This window comes from Manacus candei, unplaced genomic scaffold (genome assembly GCF_025592945.1).
Source record: "Manacus candei isolate 608988 ecotype Guabito, Panama unplaced genomic scaffold, ASM2559294v1 h1tg000057l, whole genome shotgun sequence".
NCBI classification, from domain to species: domain Eukaryota; kingdom Metazoa; phylum Chordata; class Aves; order Passeriformes; family Pipridae; genus Manacus; species Manacus candei.
This window is the reverse complement of record NW_026138105.1, coordinates 8,401,031-8,421,896: the sequence shown is the minus strand read 5'-3', so window position 1 is coordinate 8,421,896 and position 20,866 is coordinate 8,401,031. Positions and strand designations below refer to the sequence as shown.

The 20,866-nt window shown below is 40.0% G+C and overlaps 1 protein-coding gene across 1 annotated transcript; it reads right to left on the bottom strand.

The window, feature by feature from the left end:
• Positions 1–403: 403 nt before the first annotated feature.
• CUNH20orf85 (chromosome unknown C20orf85 homolog) lies at positions 404–6,231 on the bottom strand. Its single transcript, XM_051803515.1, has 4 exons — positions 5,909–6,231; positions 5,258–5,339; positions 4,197–4,292; positions 404–2,088 (listed from the first exon to the last, which is right to left on the bottom strand). The coding sequence occupies exons 1-4, from the start codon at positions 5,944–5,946 to the stop codon at positions 1,954–1,956; spliced, it is 351 nt and encodes a 116-aa protein (XP_051659475.1). The 5' UTR covers positions 5,947–6,231; the 3' UTR covers positions 404–1,953.
• Positions 6,232–20,866: the final 14,635 nt, after the last annotated feature.

Below are 20,866 nucleotides of genomic sequence, written 5' to 3'. Positions count from 1 at the left end.
CCCCTTTCATTTGGCCTGAATTAATGTAATTTTGTTGTTACTAAATTACATACCAATCATTATTATACCTGTTTATATAAAGCAGACAATAAGAGGATCTTAGGACCTTAAAATAAACTGAAGAACCACATGATTAAAATAAGCAAGAGATACAAACCTGGCAATGACAAGAAAGCACACTGATCTAAAATACTGTTCTTACAATGATCTTGGCTGTTCAAAGAACAGTTTAAACAGGTTATAGTTAGTAGCTAAACTGCAATTTAGGTTAAATTTCCAGAGTCTGATTCCAAGTTATTCTTTATTCTGTTTTTTAAGTAATGTGTCTGAAGTTACTCCTGCTATGTGTTCTCATTCTTGGGTAATCCTTCCAAAGGATATGAGTCACTTCTCCATTATTTGTAAAGAATATGGAAAAAGTAAAATATTATTATTTTGTGGGCATTTGGAACTGGATTAAAAAAAAAAAAAAGGTGGGATGTTGATCATTGTGAGTCATTTCTTGGGAAGAAGGGAAGAACAAACACTGGCTGCTGACTTACTGCTATGATAGCCAAGCACTTAGTGCTGACTCAAGAGGTAGCTATTGATGGCTGGAGAACACAATGGAGATCCTGCAGCAGGATTAAAAAGCAACATCTTTCCTCTTTAAGTAATAAGGAGTTAGAAGAAGCTGCCTGTGTTGACTTTTTGGAGGCTCCTTTTTGTTTAAGCGACCTTCTAGTTTAAACATGTTGGCCAGTTAGAATTACATCCTGCTGCAATGGAGTCTCCTCCGAGTTTCCAAAAATCCTGGCAAACCTGCAGGGAACGAAGTGCAAGACTGATCTCCACAGCACGGGGGAGCTACACCAGTAACTCCCAGTGCAATCCTCTGCTGTTCCCGAGTATTGACCTGTCCTGGCTGGGACAAATATTGGTACACACAAAACTGAAGTGACATAAATGCCTTGTAACCCATTTGCATTCTGATCAACTAATTGAAAAAAACCCTGTTTTGATATCAAAACTGATTTTTCAAAGTGACTTCGTGTCACTGTGGCCCTTGCACACTTTGTTTGTGTACTGGGAACTACTCAATTACTTATGTGTGTAACTACACAGAATACCTGCAAAGAGCACACAATACAAACCCAGTGTATTTTATAATTATGACTTAACTACACTTATGGTTTGTGTGCTTTTTTCAAGCTCCAGTGGGGACACTGTGATGAAGTCTAATAATTGTTTTTTTCTGCAGGTGTTTTTTGTTTGTTTGCTGTGTTTTGTTTTTTAATGAGGAAAGCTTCCTTCCAAATGCAAGGATGCAGTCCCATGGCAGCCTGAGCTGACTGAAGTCATGCCTGACACCCTCCTCTGCATCTTCTCATCCTCTCTGTACAGAAGAGATGGTTTTGTGCCAGCACAGGCACCTGAGAACTCAACAGTGGGCCAGGTCAGTGCTCATGGAAAATGAATTCTAAACACAGATTCCAGCAGTGGTAAGTGATGAATTGGGAATGAGCAGTACAGTTGGATTGTCAGGAACACAGTAGTCTGTATTTATATTTGAAGAATGCTGTGAAACTGAGTAGGAGTAGAGGATCTCATGGAGAAACAATTATAAAAATTTGCTCTGTCATTCCAACTTCCAATAAGTATTTTTAAATTATAGTCTTATTAATGCAAATAAAAATAGTACCTGCTTTGTGATCTTTATCTGAGTGTATTCATTGTTATTTTGAAGTAAACCTGAAGCCGAGTTAACACCTTGGATGCCACAGGTTTAAATAATCACTAACAAGCAAAATGCTCCATGAAAATACATTTACCAAAATGATTGTGGATGTTTACATAAATCACGTGGAAAGCATAAATATTCAACAGTCCACCAGTCCACTGTGGGATGTGTAGCCAGGACTGCAAATGGATCTGTGTGCCTAATCCTTGGTTCCTGTCAGTGGGGCCCCGGGGTCAGTTCAGGCTCCTGCAGAGGGCTCCTTTGCAGCTCCGGATCTGATGGTCGATCTCCAGCTCCAGCCCTGGCACAGCTGATCTCCAGCCAATGAATCCCTGCGTAGTTTTAGGCACTGGAGGAGATGGAAGCACCTAAAATAAAAGGACCATGTAAAAGTGAATGATGGAAGGGTTTGTGATGGTAACTGCTGTCAGGCGACATCAGCTTTTGTGCTGTCGTGTGGATGGAAATGAGGATTTATAAAAAATAGTGGTTCCAAATGTAATTTGCTGAGTTAATATCTTGAAAACATTGACATTAATGAAAGGAAACAAAAATTTTGAAAGACAGCCCAGGTGCATGCAAGTTTGATTTATAACACATGATAGTTTATAATTTAATTAGAATAATTTAGGTGCTGTTCTACAGCAAGACACAGGGAAAGAGAGAACTACAAGGGCCAAATTCCAACAAAGCAACTACCTTTCATTTACCACCTTCTAAAACCAAAAAGCAAATTATTGTTTAGTAGTGTATGTTAGCATTTTTTTTTTAAAGTTTGGTACAATCCTAAGGGCTTTAGTGGTTTTATATTCTTAGGAGAAGAATTTTATCTTTGTCTTTAGCTTTTTCCCATACAGAATAATCATCATCATTATCATCATCACCTTTAAAACTAATTAACTTCTCCAAACAGGAGAAATAGTGTTTTCTAGTTGCTGTTATATATTTGGTAGCAGTGCAGCCACGGAATAATAACTTTATAACCAAATGCTAAAGATGTTTCTGACCAAGCTGGCTATTGCATCAAGAACTACTTACTCATTCCACCTTCTTTCTACTTGAAAAGATGGGTAAGCAGCAAGTTAATCTGCAACTAATCTAGCTAAGGAGGAAACCAAACAAAAGCCAGCAGTGTCTGTTCAGTGACTGCTGTGCTTACTTTGGCTGAATCATCTCTGTTGGGCACGTTCTATCATTTTAACATCTGGGGACTCAGTAGAGCAATACACAGCAAGAGAACAATGTTTCAGTTCTCTTGCCAGAGTTGCTTCACTTTGTTCTTTGGCCAAGATTAGAAAACGTTTATGATATTGAGGTGGAGCAGTTCCTCAAAAAAGATAATTTTTTATGGCCAAAAGTGCCACCCACCGAGCAGGATAATGAAGGGAATCATGTCCCACTTTCGATCTGGGGGAAGGGACAATGAAAAAGCTTTTACTAGTCTGACCTAGAGAGGAGAAGAGGGATGACTATTACCACCGCGAAGGTAAATGTGCAGAAAGACACATAGTTCTGAAAAAGGAGGTGAGAAACTTCACTCTGAACATGTAAAGAGTGACCCAAACACAGCTAGCCCTGATGTTCCTCCAAATGCCGAGGTAATGAAGCTCTGATCCCTGTTTCAATGTGCCCCAGGCTCTGCCCGGTGCTTGAGCAGCTCAGCTGGGTGACTGTCAACACCCCAACCCCTCACTGCTGAAACGGGACTGAAACTGTAACTTCACTAAAATTCGTGTTTGAGAGTCTACAAACTGAACAATAAGTAGCACTGATGGCAGAAATGATGCCATTTCATTGCTTTGCCACACTCAGCACTAGCACTTAATTTTTGTTTCAGTTTAATCTCAGTAAAAGCTTTTACAACTTCCTTGCTTTATCTTCCCACCCTTGGAATCCTTTGAAAGAAAGCTGGTTCAGCAAGTAAGAATTTCCAGTCTCCTTTGTTTCCTTAATCTTCTCTAAGTGGACTAACCTTTTTTGTTAGCACCTCCTTACCCTTCTATGAATATATTCCTCTCCCAGTGTCACTGCTTTAGCTGCCTGTATAGTTACCCCATTCATTGGTGATTCTCACAGGGTATATTTAGAAATTAAACCTTCACATTCTACTGTCCTTTCCAGCTGTTTGATAACGTCAAGGCACCAAACATATAAATCATATAATATAAAATCAAATAACTATTACTTTGCTCGTTAGAACTGGCTTCCTATTAATTTGTGCCACTAAAGAGGACAGTGGCATTGTCTGTGCCAACAAGAAGACTCTCTTAAATAAAGGTAGAAAAATTACAACCATATCCAAAGGGCAATTCTTTGTCTTAAACAAATGCTTTTAAAGCATTGCTCGGGTTGCAAATGCAGTTTACTCTGACCTTTAGTTAAAGACCCACCTCTACAAGACAACTGGGTTTTAGAGGTTGTGTGATTTCTTACAAGAGATATTGTTGTATTACAATTTAAAATGTAATTTTCTAACCTTAATGTATTTTTCCACAGGTGTCACAGGGCGAATCCGCATGTGTTCTGGAAGCTCTATCTTGGGCTTTGCATCTTTTTTTTCATCTCCTATCAACTAAAACCGAAACATAATTAAATTTTGGACTCTATATATTTTGAAATTTACTGTTCTTTGTGTTATCCACACCATTCCCCTCGTTGCAGCTGAACTTCCTGTTCTTTCCATCTCAAGCTCTTATTTCAGTGCTTTGGAAATTACTGGATTTTTTTTTTTGTTTCAGAAGGTGATGTAATTCTGAATTTCGGGTGGAAGGCTAAATATTGCTGCTACATCATGGGTCCAGAAAGAGCTAGAAATACATCTTATATATGTATATATGTCTTATATGACTACAAAGCAAAGATTAATAGATGCTAAATACACATATTCACCAATAGCAACTGTGCAAAGCTGTTCTGTGTCACAGACCACAGTCACCCAGGATGGATAATGAAACCATGAGGACCAGGTTTCAAAAGTGCTAATTTGGATGCCTACAGGGATTTTCTAAAACTCCTAGAGCAGATTACTTCTACACTTATAACCATGCAGGGGCTGCATCAATCCTGTCCTTTAGCAATGAAGTACTGTGATTCCAAATGGAACATTATGTGCTACTATATTCTAATAACATCACTGAGAAGAGACATCGCTCCAAATATTTTCGTTTGTTGTAAATTCCCCCACTGACAATTTAATTAGCTGGAACCTTTTCCCCTAGATTTTTAAACTACCATATGGATAGACAAAGGGGAAATATTTTCCTGTCAGTGTGCATCTAGTACTTGTTAACACTACTAGGAGTCATGTTTCTCAAGAGAAATATATCAGAATATGCACAGCATATAAATTACCACTTGCTGTTATTTTATTCAGAGGAAAACTGAGTATTTGAACCCAGTGCAGTTGTTACCTCGGATCCCAGCTTAGCAAAGCACACTCAGTACATTTCTAGTCTTCAGAGCTCTCCTAATTCTGTGTCCAGATAAATCTGTGTGCAGTTAGATTTCATGTGTTGCTTACGTGCCATTCAATTTTACCTCCTCAAGAGGTGTTTTCAAGAACCCCCATTTGTCAGACCATCTTTTTGCAGCATCTCCTTCCTTTTCGACGCATTTTTTCCTGAAACCAACCAAGAAATATTAAAGATTACTTTGAAAACGCTCATTGAAAACCAAAAACCCGATGCACAAAGCCAACTACTAATACTACAAAGCACAGCGGTTTAGCAGGAAGCTTTAGATATTTACCTTGAAAATAGCTTTTACCTTATTACCTTAACTTACAACACCAAGTTTATGTGCTAGTTACCATTGTCTGACTCAGAGGTAACAGGAAAACATTTTCCATAGGTTTGAAACAGCGCCTGTGAACGCAGTGTGTGAGGAAGTGGAGGAGGATGAAAAATAAGCTGCAATGTTCTTTCATTTACTGTGGACTGATTCGATGCCCCACACGCGGCGGGGAATGGAAGCTCTAAAAATCTCGATTTTTTTACCAAGGCGCGCTTGTGAAAGCGGGCACAGTCTTCAAACACACGTGAACTCATGAACAACCCCTTCAGCCCGCGCCTCAGCGGGGCCGCGGGGAGGGCAAGGCGGCGGCGGGAGGAGGAGTAGAGGGGAGCAGCGGCGGCGGGAGGAGGAGTGGAGGGGAGCAGCGGCGGCTCCAGGGCGGGCTGGGGCCGTTACCAGTAGTTGTCCCGCGCTATGAAGTTGCCGGGCTCCATCGGGGCTCCGCTCGCGCCGCCCGGGGGCTGAGGGGCAGCGGCGGCGGGGGCGGTGCCCGTGTGGGCGGTCACAACATGGCGGGAGGGGCGGGCGCTGCCGGGGGCGGCTACAAAATGGCGGGGAGCGCGCGAGCGCTCCGCGAAGGGTGGGGTGCCTCTGGCGTTGCTCCTTTGTCCTTCGGCCGCTCCCCTGTGACAACACGGCCGTATCTCAGGGGAAAAAGTATCGGTTCCCCGCGCCGTGTTTTGTTGAGGCACCTCAGGAAACCGCGGGAAGCGCGCTTGGTGTTTTCGGTAATTTTTTTTTTTTTTTTTTTTGCACCTCTTTTTTTGGGAGGAGGTGTCTTTTTTTTTTTTTTGTGCGCCTTTTTTTTTTTTTATGCGCCTTTGGTTTTTTTTTTTTGTTTTGTTTTGGATTTTTTGTTTTGTTTTGGTTTATTTGTTTTGTTTTGGTTTTTGTTTTGGATTTTTTGTTTTGTTTTGGTTTGGTTGTTTTGTTTTGTTTTGGGTTTTTTGTTTTGGTTTGGTTTTGTTTTTGTTTTGGTTTTTTTGTTTGGTTTTTTTGTTGGTTTTGTTTTTTAACCGTTAGTAGGAAAACACGTTTGTGTTAAGCTGGTGCAAAGTTTTTTAATCCTTTGAAGTGGACATGAGGAATAGTTGAAGGATGCTGGTTTTTATTTTGTTAATCAGCTTGTCAACATGCCCAATGCTCAGAGCATATGTGCTATGATGGGTGTTTGCTCCTGCTCCCCAGTTTTTTATTCCTGGTTCCTCTTGATACACACCAACACTATCTTTTGGTAATTGCAGTGGGACACAACACCAATCCTGTGACATACAGTGTCTTTCTGATCTCTTTTTCTGGTAAATGTTCTTTATGAGCTACATGCCTCCAATAGAAGTTCTGAGAAAGACCTCAACACGCTTTATGGGTTCTATGTGACAATCCAAAAAATATTTACAGCTTGTAAAGAGTCCACTGTGTTCCAATACATTAATATTTTTGGCTCTCCATCAATTTTTTGGTAATCTTAATTTCTTGCAGTTCTTTATAAACCATTTCAACAATGAGTGCAGCCAACTGGCTCTTTGCCCTTGTGGATTTAAATAGTTCCCTGACCTCTTTCTTTCTGTCTGGAGATTGACTTGTGCAAACACACTGTAAATAGTTAATGGGGCTCTCTAACACCATGGGCAGTTATTATCCTTATTACAAAATAAATTCAGAAAGGTTTGGACTTAAGATGAGTGGTTTATAGGCAGTGTGTTTGAATGCTTAATTACTAGCTTTTTTTTTTGTAGAGTGAAGGATCTAAAGGCCTTAAATACTTAAGTATGAGAAGACTATATACATTTATTAGTCATTACTCTATTTGAGTAAGAGGAGAATAAAAACTCCTTCAGTAGTCCTAAAATAGCAATTAATACTGCTCTTCTGGGTCTCTAAAATCATTAAAGTATCAACAAACGGAGTATTTCACTTACATGCCATTTCTTGATTCTCTAATTGATAATTAGACTAGCAATTAAATCATCTGAGTCTTGTATCACACCCATAAATGCTTACTCATTGTCCTACTTAATTAACTCCTGCTGCTTAGTCACATTTATCTCAGGAGCCCTCTTATTGCACTGATGCTTTCTGTGAAAAAAGTAATTTGTTAATGAAACAATCAAATTTGTAGCTTACTGTGTCAGGGCTTAAACTGCAGTAGCATTTGTCAAGAAAGATGAAACTTCCTACTCAAACACTGTGAAAATAGAACTTTAGAATGTTCAAGCTTTTCTCTTTTCTGTACTTAATTATTTCTCAGATGAGAGAATGTAGTAAATGAGTAGTTTTAGATCCTAAGTTCTTATGAGCAGAGGGCAATATTAGAATTGCACTTGCACTATGAGAAAAAAGTGAAATAGGATTTTAATGAGCTAATAACGATACTGAATGACAGGAATATGGGTCCCTTGAGATTCCAAAATCATTTGCTGGAAGTCTGGATCTTGTAGCTACAAACAGCAGCGTTTGTCATCACCTGACAAATGTTGAAGAAGATACTCCATCACTTAATGTATCATGTTTAAATAGAATAAAGTCTCAATGCTTGGTGCTTCAGATCGATGACCCCTTCCAACTCAGAATATTCTGTGATTCATGAATCCTAGATCTTCTAAGATGGGTAAATTCTAATCTGGATGTTGCCATAAATGCTGAAATTCTAATGTTTCCAGTTAGGAATAGCCAATTATTCAGCAGCTCAGTAGTGCTGCTCTTCTTTCAGAACTTACAACTGTTCTTCCAGAATTTACAACCTGTCTAGAACTTGAGAGCAGTGGCAAACAATGTGCATTAACCCAAATGCAGTTTTCTGTTCAGCTGTACAAATGCTTCCAGCAGCACATAATGAGGCAGTGCACGAGGCTCCCGATTTTTCCAGAGCTTCAGGATGTTGTGTTGACACAAATACAGGTGGTACTGCTCTGTGAAATAGGTCAGGGGACCAAACTGACTTAAACAGACTGTGCAGAAGGAGAAAGTCAGCTCAGTGTTTTTATGTTTTTCACAGAACAGCTCCACGAGCAGTTGTGCTTCTGCAATCAAGGCAGCAGACAGAACGGAGACAGGAAAAGGTGATGCCTGAGCTGAAGTGAACAACTCAGGGTAGGTGGATATCTTTAAACTTCTCCTGCTGCAAAAGACTGATGCAACTGTGGCTTTGTTGATGTTCGGAGTCTTCAAGATCTGAGTTAATTTTTGGTTTCTGGAAATCTCATGTCTGCCCTGATAGGAAAATGTTAAGGTTTTTTTATATTGCTTGTTTATGGAGAAAAGAGTCCAGATGAGCATGCAAAAGCTTTCTATGGGATACTCTGAAATGATTGTAGGAAACAAACCTGTTGTCTTTTGAGTTCTTTGTAAATGTTTGTAAGAGTTGTTTGTTTGTGATTATCTCCCACTGAATATGCTGAGATTTACTTCTAGAGCAGCCTTAGCCAGGTAAGGACTCTCTCAGCTTTGGGTAGACCCAGGTGTGAAGTGCATGAAAGTGCTTGGGAGATTCTTCATCCAACTTTGTCCTCAGCCCGTGTTGTAACACTGTTACTTACCATGAGTTGTAGTAACTGCCATTGGGAAATGGGAAAGCAACACTGCCAATGAGAAAGTGTGACCGTTTTTCTCCTTAGTGATGTAAAAGCTTGCAGGTTGAGAAGAATTTGTCACTAAATGAGGCTTTGAATTGTGTACTTGTTATCTGAACGGTTGTGAAACAAACTAGCGACTGTAAAGGTCTGGCAGAACAGAAACACACTTTCTTATGGAGAGATGGGTGTTATGGACCCAGTAATTCTTTCTTCGTGGGAGCAGCTCTAGCACAGGGGGCTGTGCAGCTTCTCTAGCGCTGGTTCCTGCTGGGAGAGATGTTTGAATGCTGGTTTCTGTGGGGTAGTTCAGACAGGGCGGTGTCCCACGTGTGTGTGCACCATGAATAGCACACACGTGCTTGCGATTTGGGGAATTATCCCAGAGCTGTGTGTCTAACAGGTGTGTGACCAGTAATTCCCAAACCTTCCTGCGGTGCTCCAGCTTTCGCTGGATGTCTGGCAGCTCTGCCGAGGCCACCGGCAGTGCTCTGACGAGGCTGCTGGCTGGGAAAGTAGAACAAATGCTCCACGCTGATGGGCGATAACAGCAGGGAGGGCGGGGGGATGTTGATGTCCCCGAGGAAACCCGCAGAGCACCGGTCCCTGTTCCCTGTTCGTGTTCCTGAAGGCCTGCACTTCACACTCTGAGCATTGCCCTCCTCACAGATTTTCCTTCAGCTACACTGAACTTGTGTCTTCCCCTCCACGGCACTTCTGAGAATGAAGCTGTTTGCTGAGGGGTCTATATTTCCATTTGTGTATCTCTGCTGAGGCTCTTGCATTGAAAATGTTTACCAAAAATATTAATTAGTACTGGGACTTCTATGCTTGCTGGTCTGTGATTTGCAATATTGGGTGTGGAATCTGATAGAGGAGGTTGTGAGCATAACTTCAGTGGCTTTTGCTTTTAAATAGTATTTCAGACATAGGCAGCCTGAGACTGCCTTGTTATGGTTACTGTGATTTAAGCAACAAAACCCCATTGACACTATAAGCTCAGGCTTCATTCAAAAAACCTACTAAAGTCTATCACATCAAGAATTTGTTAATATGTTAATTGGAGTTCCTGAATTTCCATTTATGGAAGGAACCCAATGGCTTGGTTAGAATCATATGTTGTGGCAAAATTTAGAACTGTCATCTTATTGTGGTTGTACTTACCCAGTGGCTTTTGAAACAGTGAGGGTATGTCTGTTTTCTCAACAGTAATGTGTTCCTTTTTTTCCTCCATAAAATGACGCAGCTACAGCTTTATGCACATTTCTCTGGACTTTGTTTGGGTTTGAGCTTTATGCTAAACCTGATGGATACACTTACATTTCTGTTGTACCTGGTGGAATAAATATACATGCCCTCCAAACGAAATTATTTCTTCTGCTGCCATGGAGACCTTTGTCACCTTCAAACTGGAGCAGATGTTTGTATTAAAATCCTTTAGTAACTGGTGTTGTCTCTGAGCACAACTCCCCAGCCCTGGTTGCAGAGAGCTGGCAGAATGCTGCCCTACTGCAGTTTCCAAGAATATGGCCCCACTTGTAGGCTGCTCAGGGTAAAAATATCTTGTAAATGCCAGTGTGCAACACTTAACAGAATTCTCCTGCTGCTCTGTGCTGAAGTACCTAGGCACAATATGAATTAAAGATGAAGGAAAAGGACACAATTTTAAATTTTTGTTGCGTTGTATACACTGAAATAAAACTCTTCATGGTCTGTGAAAGTATTTTTTGTTTCAATACAGTGCATATTTCAAATCAGAAAGCGTCTCCTTTTTTCCTTTTGCCTGAAAGGCAGGGGGTCTAGGACATTTTAATAGCTTTCATATCCTACTCTGCAAATATATTATTGCAGCACAATAGTTTCTTTGCATGAGAATTGCTTAAATGATTCAAAAAGGATTGAAAAATATATTTCAAGTTTTAATTTTATGCACAGAACATTAATGAGCAGTGCCCCTTAGAGACTTGCTGTCAGTTTAACATATTCACAATAATCTCAACACAGATGTTATTCCATCTAAATCCTTTTAGAGGGAAGAAACCAGTAATTTTTCCTTGAAGAATGTCAGAAAATATGTTATTGTTGAAATTACATTTTGATCCCAGAATGCTATGTGAAAAATCATTGCTAGGAAGAATAAGTAGCACATTGTTTCTGAGGTAAAATGCTTGTGAAAGTTTTTTGAGCCTCCTGTAAATTTTAAACCAAGTCAATGTTCTGTTAGTCTCATGCAATTTTGCTTCCCTTGAGGGCGATTGCAGGTGATGATGGAATATCAGCATCTAATTGTATTCTAATTTGAGAGTATTTGCTATAAGTTCAGATTTCTCTATTTGTAGCTGTAATGTGATGAAATGATTGTCTCTTTTAGATACATTTCCCTGTGCATTCTCTGAGTGCATAAATCAGAATACTTGCTAGAAAGAAAGTCCATACTTGCAGTAACAGTTTTTGTTGAAAAATGCTTTAAGCTCTCTCCCTGTTGTGTGTTCTGTGATATGCCTGTATTTACTTTATTTGGTGCTCTCACATTGTGCTCTGCCTGTCTGAGCACAGCTCAGGCAGTGAAATGATGCTGAAACAATAAAAGGGGCAAGGTTGTAAATATTATGTTGAGAAATACTGGAGGAACTCTTTCTGTTCCGCTTAATCCCAACCAAAGTTGATCTTCAGTGGGGAAGCTGTGATGGGTTACTGGGGCAGAGCCTGGCCATGTGTAAGGGGTGTGGAAGCAGTGTGAAAGAGCACATTTAGGAAAGTGTTGGATGACTCAAAGCAGTGGTTCTGCAGTTTTCCCAGGTTCTAAGAACTCTTCTGGGAGCCCATAAATAAAAGAATCACACTTACAGTTGTTGATAGCAGAGTGCACAGTGCCCCATCAGTTCTGTGCAAAGAGAGCTGGGTGGGGTAGGTCCCATCAGGTTTTTCTGAAGCTCTTTGGTGGAGAGGAGGGTGAAAGATGGGGTTGCATGACCAAAAAGCAGAATTGCCAGTTCCAGTCAAAGAAGTGTTTCATGCACTTCTTGGGAAAGAAATGCAGCTCCTCCAGCCACTGTGGGTACTATGGACAGAACTGAAGGTTGCAGTTAGGGAATACAGAAAGTGAGATCTTGGTTTCAGGGCTGAAGAAACTGTGTTTTGTGAGCCCTGATGCACAGGATGGCAGGGGGCATGACTTGGGGAAACTTCAGGATAGTGCAGTGGAATATCCTTTATGGCAACACATTTATTTTGTAGAAGCAGGTGTCTTGATGCCAAATAGCTTTTCATTTCTCCACTTTGCTGTTAAGGGTGCTACAGAGAGAACCACTGTTAATAATATGATGATATAAAACAGTTGCAAAACTGCAAGCAAACACAGAAAAGACAAAACTTCCAAACACCATTGCTGGGTTTAAATAGGATATATGTTACTTGAAGTAACAAGCCTGGAGAATGAAATTCCGTTCCTATGTAGAATACCAAGAGAAAGAAATGCATTCAGCAGCAATCTGTTGCAATAGTAGCTGTAGGAGGTCTTGGGATTTAAATTATTCACATTGTCATACTTATGGCTGGGTTCATCCTATTTTATACTTAGGTGCATTCCAAATGCTCAATATTTAGATGTGTACACTACAGATAACATTACCATAGTGCAGAATGACTGTACAGTGACTGTAGTAGAAAAAAGACCAAATAAATCTATTTTTCCAATATCAGTAGTTTTGATATTGAGAAAATATAGGATGCTGGTATTAAATTCAGGTTACAGTTTTGTTACCTTTGTTTATCCTGAAAGCAGAAGGTATTTTTTTCATTATAGATTTGGGAAAAGGTTTATTGTTATCAATTACTTTATTCAAGGTTTGGCAGCTTCTTTGATTTACTACTCCTTATTTAAACTGCACCTTTAAAATTATCCTGAGGAGGTTCATTCTTGTAAGGAAAATCAGTGTTTAAATAGGTGCTGTAACATGATATATGCAATAAGAAGGCAACTGATTAAGCATCTCAATGTAGCTATAGACTTTGGTTTAATAGTTCTTTGACTAACCCAGATTATGACATATAATTTGACACATACACATCCCAATGCAATGAAAACCTCTTTCAGTAGCATGTTAAATAGTGCCCACTCATGCAGACTTTCACATTAAAGTAATTATGGGGGAGGGGGAAATTGTAAGAACAGAAAGAAAGTTTACTCTTCCTCTTTATAGTGAAAACAAATGTGTTTTTCTCCAGAATCTGCCAAGCCTGTGTTTTAATGATTTAACAGATGGAGTTGGCACATGTGAACCTGGAAGATGCATCTGTCTGATTTTTCCAGTCTGAGGATTTTTTAACTGCATTAATGGCACAGACAATGGTAAAATATCACCTCCCCAGGCTGCTTTGCTCTCCTAACACATAATGTCTCTTAAGGAAAAAAAAGTGCTAGGAGACTGGGGTGAGCAAAAGGCCATGAGAGAAATGAGGATTTGAAAAGTTTAGTATTTTCTGCCTTCACTGCATTAGGTTTTTAAGGCTTTCACTTTGAATTTCATGTGTGTATGGTGTGGAAACAGAAATTCTACCCAGACAATGTTATCTGTGATCTCGGGGTTCTGTTAATTAATTAGTGGTTCTAAATAAACACCATTTAAACAAGGAGACCAATAACCACTAGTGTTTTGCCTTTTATAATTGAAATGACTGTTGCATTTCCAATTTGATAATTTTACTTTTTTTTTTTTTTAATTAGTTCTTGCAAAGGTCCTGCTCATGTATAACCTTAGATTTAGCAATCTCATTTAGCCACTTGTACTGTTCATTAAAGCAGGCAATGCAGATGCTTAACTGTTTTAGCTGTTTGGAATGAGGGCCTTAATTTGAATTCCTTTTAGAGTGGAATCCTTAGCACTCACCTGGATTTTCTGCTGAAACCAATGAAGTGCCTTCCTGGGTAGAAATCTCTTGGTTAAATGCAGTGGTTATTTGCAGTGTCCTCTGGGATGACCCACTGTGGTCCCTCCCAACCTGACCCATCCTGGGAGTCTCTGAAATGTCTCAGCAGTGCCCAGGGATGGACTCAATTCTGCAGGTATCTCTGTGAGAAAGTCCCTCTCCTGAGAGGACAATTTTCCTATTTTCCAAGGGCCAGGTCAGTCCTCACATGAGCTGCCCAGCTGGGTGCACTGACACTCCAGACAAGCATGTGGAAAGGCCTCTCGTTCTCCTTGTCCACAAAAATGTTGGGATAAAATGCAATTAGTCTGCACTGGGCTGGGAACTATCCAGGCCAGGCTTTAACAGTACTGTGGTTTGGGCTTTGCTTCAGCTTTACTTTACTGCTGCTGGGAAAGAAGATTTCAAGAGGAATATATTCCATTGTTAATGAAATTAGCACAGATATTGTCTGACAGATTGAAAAAGTTTAAAATGACAGTGAAAAGGGCAGGAAAACTATTGTAAATGCTCTAGAGCTGCTTTTGCTGGAGGAAAGGGTTTAGTCATAGAGCTGGACATCAGGAGTGGCTTAACTTCTCTGTGTCTCTTATCTCTGATTCCACACATAACACACTAGGATTTACTGATTGGTCTAATGAGAGATGGTACCTCTGGCTATGAACTTTGCCTTGCCAGTGTTATTACATTGTGTTTTCACTTCAGGAAAATCAGTTCAGAGTTGATGCAGGTGCTCCATCTGCACTTCCTGGCAGATAAATGTGGAAGGAGATAGAGCCTCATGGATCTACAGGTGTCTTCTCTGCTTTCTCCCATCTTCCTCCATCTCTGTAGTACTCCAGTCTTGATGTCATAGACCTGTGAAATTAGAGACACATTAAGTAAACTTACTCACTGAGACAACTTCTCCATTTCCTGGTATTTTGTAGAGCTTACATTGCCTTAATTTATGTGCCTAAAAATTAAGTATGTAGATGAAGTGAGCTATCAGTAAATTCCACTTGCCCTGGGCTATCAGCCATCACAGGATTCAGCACCCTTTGGAGGTGCCTGTTTCATCTGACAGCAGCTTAGGCTGCCAGCCTCAAATAAATTCATAGCTTCTGGTTGTAGTTAGGTGGGTGTAACACTACTTTTACTATCTCTCATGTAAAGTAAGTGCATAAATAGGAGGGTTTCAGAGTGCCTTCACACAGTTTAAAAAAAAAAAGACTCGAGCCAGTGCAGAATCAAACAAACTTATTTGAATCATCTGATCCTTGATTCATGTAGATAGAAACAGAATAAAAATTAAGAGATTTAGAGGAGAGGAACACTAAAAAACTGCCTTCAGAAGGACTCAAGTCCCAGAAAGAAGGTCCCAGTTTTCTGTAAGTCTGGGAAACTGAAAACACCATTGCATTGACCATAGCAAATATCACTAGAACTGTTTGTTTCCTTAATGCCCTTTCGAATTTTAACAAATGACTGTGATAATTTTCTTCCTCATTTTAAGGTTTGATTAATCAGTTCATTGTGTTCTTTCTTCAGAAGGAAACATGTTACTGATGTCCCTTGGTATGAGTGACATATGGGTTCCACTGAAACCATAGCACGTCCTTTCATTTAGCAAAACAAAAAGCTGCCTGGCACTCTGTCCCTCTGTGCTACTATTCCAGCCAAATTTAATTTGCAAGAGTGATGTGGCTTCTTTGTCATTGGCTGTGGAGGCAGAACTTCATGTGGATGAGATCCTTCCTGCTTGTGAGGTGTGGTCTGTAGGGCAGAGGCAATAATCACAAAGGTGACATTTCTCTTGCACTTCTCTCTCAGGCCAAAGATTTTAATGTGGCAGCTCAGATCAGCCAACAAATACAAAGGAATGGAAATATCTGAAAATGTCTGAAAATACCCTACACTGACAGAGTTCTTTCCTTCCTTTCTATGTTTTCCTTTCAAATTTTCTGGTGTTTTTTTTTCTTTTAAAAATTCTGCATTTTTTCTTTATTATCATCTTCCAAAACACAGTAAGGTAAAATCCATGCTAATGGAAGTTGCCTCGAAATGCAGCAATGGGAATTACATACCCTCCAGGATTCACTCTGGATAATTCCAAAGTTCTTCTACATGCTTTGCTATGTGTGAGAAGACAATCCATTAAGATCATCTTTTTCAAACCCAAAGCCTCCTCTCAACACATTGACAAGGAACATGATCCTCATTGGTTTTTATCATGCTGAGTGTTTATTCTTTGTCACAGCACTATTAATTATGGACAGATATTTTAGGGATCCTTTGAATGTCATGTACATTTTACCCTCCAACAAATTCCAAATTGCAACTGTGTTGCCAGTTGAGGAATTTTTATTAGCTTTGAATTCCTTATTTAATTTTTTTTTCTGAGCAGTGATAGGTAGGGTATTTTATTCATTTACACTGACAGTAGCAAGAGGAAGGTAATGCTCACTCAAAGCCTATTCCATACCCAGCAGGCTGGATCCCCTCACACTCTGTTTGCAGGAATGTCTGCAGTGCTGGTTGGTGACCAGGAGCTAAAAAGCAGGTGAACAGAACTGTCTTTGTGAACAGGCTTATTGCCAAGACTCGATTTGAAAGTCTAGTTGTACCAGAAACTCAGAATTTGAAGCAGAATGAGAGGACAGATACACGTGAGAATTTTTTGATGAACGAGTTTCCAAACGAAAACATCACAGAACTTTGAATTTTCTGGTGATCAATTCCATTGTCTGGGGAAGTCAGTGAGACTTTCTGTGGATAAATCCATAAACATCCACTGCATCTGCCCAAGTAGGTGAAATGCAGCTTTTAGGAACCTCCTGAGAGATGGCGGTTCTGGATCGGGCTGTGCCCAGATCTCCCTGCTGGCTGTTCAGAAACTGTTTGTACTCAAGCATGGATTTAGATTTTTTTTTTTTTAGTAATCTGTTTATTAATTCTTTCATTGGAATAGAACAATTTGTGTGGAAAAAGAAAAGGTTATATAACCATCAGCTTCCACAATCTTACAAACCGTTCCATTAGGATGATGACAGCAAAACCATGTTCAAAGTGATTAAATTTATGCCTCATATATAGACCACACTGACAGGATTTTTTTTTTTTAATAGCTTATATCAACCTTAAAGTAATCTGTGAGACAAGAACTAAAAAGTAATAAAAATTCAGGTATTCAGGACAGGAACTCTGTCTCATGTGTTTTATAAAATCTAAGGCACAAGGAACCAGGTTTCAGAGGGGACAGTTGGGTGTTACTGTATAGGCTGATAATCAATAACAAGTAAACCAGGCACTCAATGTCCCAGTCCTCAGTGTTAGTAGTTCCTTGTTTTAGTACCAGGTAAGCACAGCACTCACTCTGCTTTTAGTCATAAACTGTCACTGCTGTAGGAGAAGTGAACAACTCTTTCAGGATGACAATTTGGTTGCCATCTCTGTGGTGCTAAACACTCTGAGAAGACAAATACTCTCTGCAGCACCAAGTGTGACTGAGTAGCTTTAAGGAGTACAAAGTGCTAAATGACCTTTCATCACTTTAATCACTTGACTGGGTAGAAAATTTTTTAATGAAGGTCATGACTGGAAAAATATCATAGATGAGAGTGTAAGTGGCATCTTCCTGACTCTTATGTGCTTCTCCTGATGCTGATCTAAAAATGTTCTCTGAAATCAGTCTCTTTTTCCTTGGAAGATAATACTTATAGTAACAGAATTTTAATGTACTGTGTGGTATCAGATGGTGAAGACTGGTAATTCTTTAAAGCAGTGGTTGGTGTAGAAAAAATAACTCAGAATTTAAAAACTTTCTCTGTGCCAGTTGTTTTTGTAGTTTGGTTGAATGCCTTTAATCCCGTTCCCACTGTATAAAATAAATCACTGGTATAATTACTAGTGCTCCTGAAGGCTGGTTGTGGCCTTTAGAAACTGGGCCAGAGAACACAGTCAGTTTGACTGTGCACTGCTTTTTGGAAATGTGGTGTCTTTGTCGGATTTTCTTGCACAGTCAGGAACTGCAGTTACATCCCCACCTTCCATGTTGGTTGCTTATCCCTGTAATGACATTGTGAAGCCTCCTGGGTGACTTTTCTGTGGGCACAAGTCAAGTGATTCTCTCCTCCTCGTTGAAAACAGAAAAACTGTGAGTAGGGAAAAAAGGCAAGTTCCTCAGTGAAGAGATTAAGTTTTCATAAGAGGCTGGGAGGAAGCCATATAATAAATTTTAGGCTGATGACCTTTCAAAGAGAGGCTTGGAAGGAGAGTAGAGATTAGAGGTTTGGCTTCACATCCAAGTAGAGTTGCTTGGTGTAATCATACAGGGAATAAGTGATTGCTTACAAGGGTATTGGGGACTGAAGAAAGAATATGATATATTGAAATTATGTTAATATTTTTAGTTTGGAAGATTAGCTGGACTCGATGTTTGTCCTCTCCTCTGTAACTATAGAAGCTGAAAGCAAATTTATTCGACTGAATCATGGTTGTTTTTCAGAAGAGCAGGGAGTTGTCCACTGCTGTCAAGATGATGATAACCAAGAGTAAAAGATAAATCACAGGTTAAATATTCAAGAGTAACAAATCTAAGGCAAGTTGACATTCAGTTTTCAGAAATGGTTGAGATCTTTTTTTGTGTAACTCTGCAACTGGAAATACTGGAGCCTGTAATGCTGAGACCACGCTGTTTGCACACCCCTCCAACTCTGCTTGCCCTGGCATTCCAGCATGGGACCATGCTGGTAATTCCTGTATTTCTCTCCATTCCATGGTACACATGTGCCTGCACTCTCCTTTGGATCTGCTCTTCTCTGATATTCCAGGACTCAGTTCACAGGAGCTCATTTCACAGGACTACCTTCCCACGTGCTTTGAGAGTCCTTAGACTGCAATTTGAGAGTTGCTTTGTTGTTCCTCTTCTAATTGGTGCAGTGAAAGCAGTCTGCAGAGACATCAATATTAAACATCAGAAGGCAGTTTTCTAAGTAGAGCATCTGATGAGGCACGTGAGAGTGTTGCAGGGAAATAGGTCTGTGCTGGCATTAATAAATGAAAACAGCCCGCCCTGGTTGAACAGAGACAGAGGAAGCATCTGCATCCTGGGTGATCTGGATGCTGGCAAAGAAGCCTTGTTTGTCAGTCCTTTGACTTCAGACACTGTCTTATAATTTTCACTGAGAAGAGTATGTACCAAAGAAAAAGAAAGGCCAAGTCTGGGTTTTTATTTCTTTGCGTGTTCAGCGAGAGGACAGTGATTTGTATCCAGACACATCACATTGTCACTGAGGCAGTGCAGGACCGTGAAGTGTGATAGGTCTTGAAAGATGAAACTGTCTCTGTGGGACAGTCACTCTGGGGGAATTCATTTATCAGTTTGTATCCTGCCTTTCCAAGGCAAATCAGAGCAGCAGAAATCCCAACATCTGTGGCGCGTGCTCTTACTTTTTAAAAGCCAAATATAAACATAAGCAGCAGGAGTGCTGTTCCTGAGCTGAAATCTATGAGCTTTGTCACAGTGTCATTAATATTTTGTGTTTCTGGGCACGTGTTGACTGTTGCTCTGTGACGTTTGGGATTTGGGCTTCAGAGGAGCTCGTGCAAATGTTGCCTTCAGTTTCTGTGTTATGTAAATTCATTCCTTTTGCATTACCTTTTTTTTTTTTCCTCCTCCATCAAATTTTACTATCATTTGTAGCTTCTAGTGGACCCAGGCTGAAAGTAAAATGAAGTGGAGAAGTAAAGTTTTCATCTGATTCTGCATGAAAGTCATGTGTACATGAATTTTTACAGACTCAGCTCAAAACTGTAAGGCCTTGAAATTTGCTTAAGTCACACACTTGCACAATGCTCTGTAGGATTCAGTGAAGTCTTTTTACTCAGAGTTTGTCACCTAATTTGGAAGTTTAATTACACTCCTGAAACTGCTGAGGTTATTATAATTCACCATGTTTCCTTAGCTGCAGGTGAGGCAAGGGAAGACTGCAGAAAGAGTTGTGGTGAGACTTTCACTTAATATGCTGAGATCTTCCTGTGTTTTTCCCATGACAGCTTGTCTGCCAGTTTACATTCCTGAGCTTCAAATATCACTCCAAGCTAGACATCTCTTGAAACCTGACCCATTTATTCCATTCCTACTCATCACATTTTGGTGAGGAGGCTAGGCTCTCATCTGATTGTAGTCTGCTGGAGGAAAACACAACTTTTATAAATCTTCTCTGAAGGGGGATGGGAAAGCTGCTCTACAAACTGGAAATTTTCTGATTGAGAACAATTTTTTCAAATCTCAGGGTGCTGCAAAAAATGAGCATGAGAAGAATGAGAAAGAAAACAGTAAGAACAAAATTCTCATCCTTATGAAATCTGCTCTCTGGTGCTGCAGTGAAGTACTTAATGCAAATTAAAATCAGGTCCTAAAACCATACTGAGCTTTCAAACTAGTTTTTTGTTGTCCCCAGTCTTGCTAGTGCTGCTTTCTGTTTGATAGTTAAATCTGGACTGTTGTATATGTGCAGTCTTCATGAATAAATGTAAGCTCTTTTTCTATTAAAATAGAAGGGACATTGTCTGCACTCTTGACTTTTCCCAGGTTTTTAAAACTAATTCTTACTTCTGTCATAGTAATGTCTGGAACCCGTAGCAATGGATCAGGATTGAGTTGTCCAAGATGCCTCGGGAGCACAAATGGCAGCTCTTGTTCTAAATCATTTCCTCTGGCCATAGGTGCAATCAGCTGGTTGTGTTGGGCTCTGTGCTGGGGAAGCATTCCAGCACATGAAGTGTAACATAGAAAGCTGATGGGCCAGTTTCTGATTTCAAACGTGGTTAGAAGTTGTGGAATTGATGTCTCAGTTATCTGTTTTCTACTTCA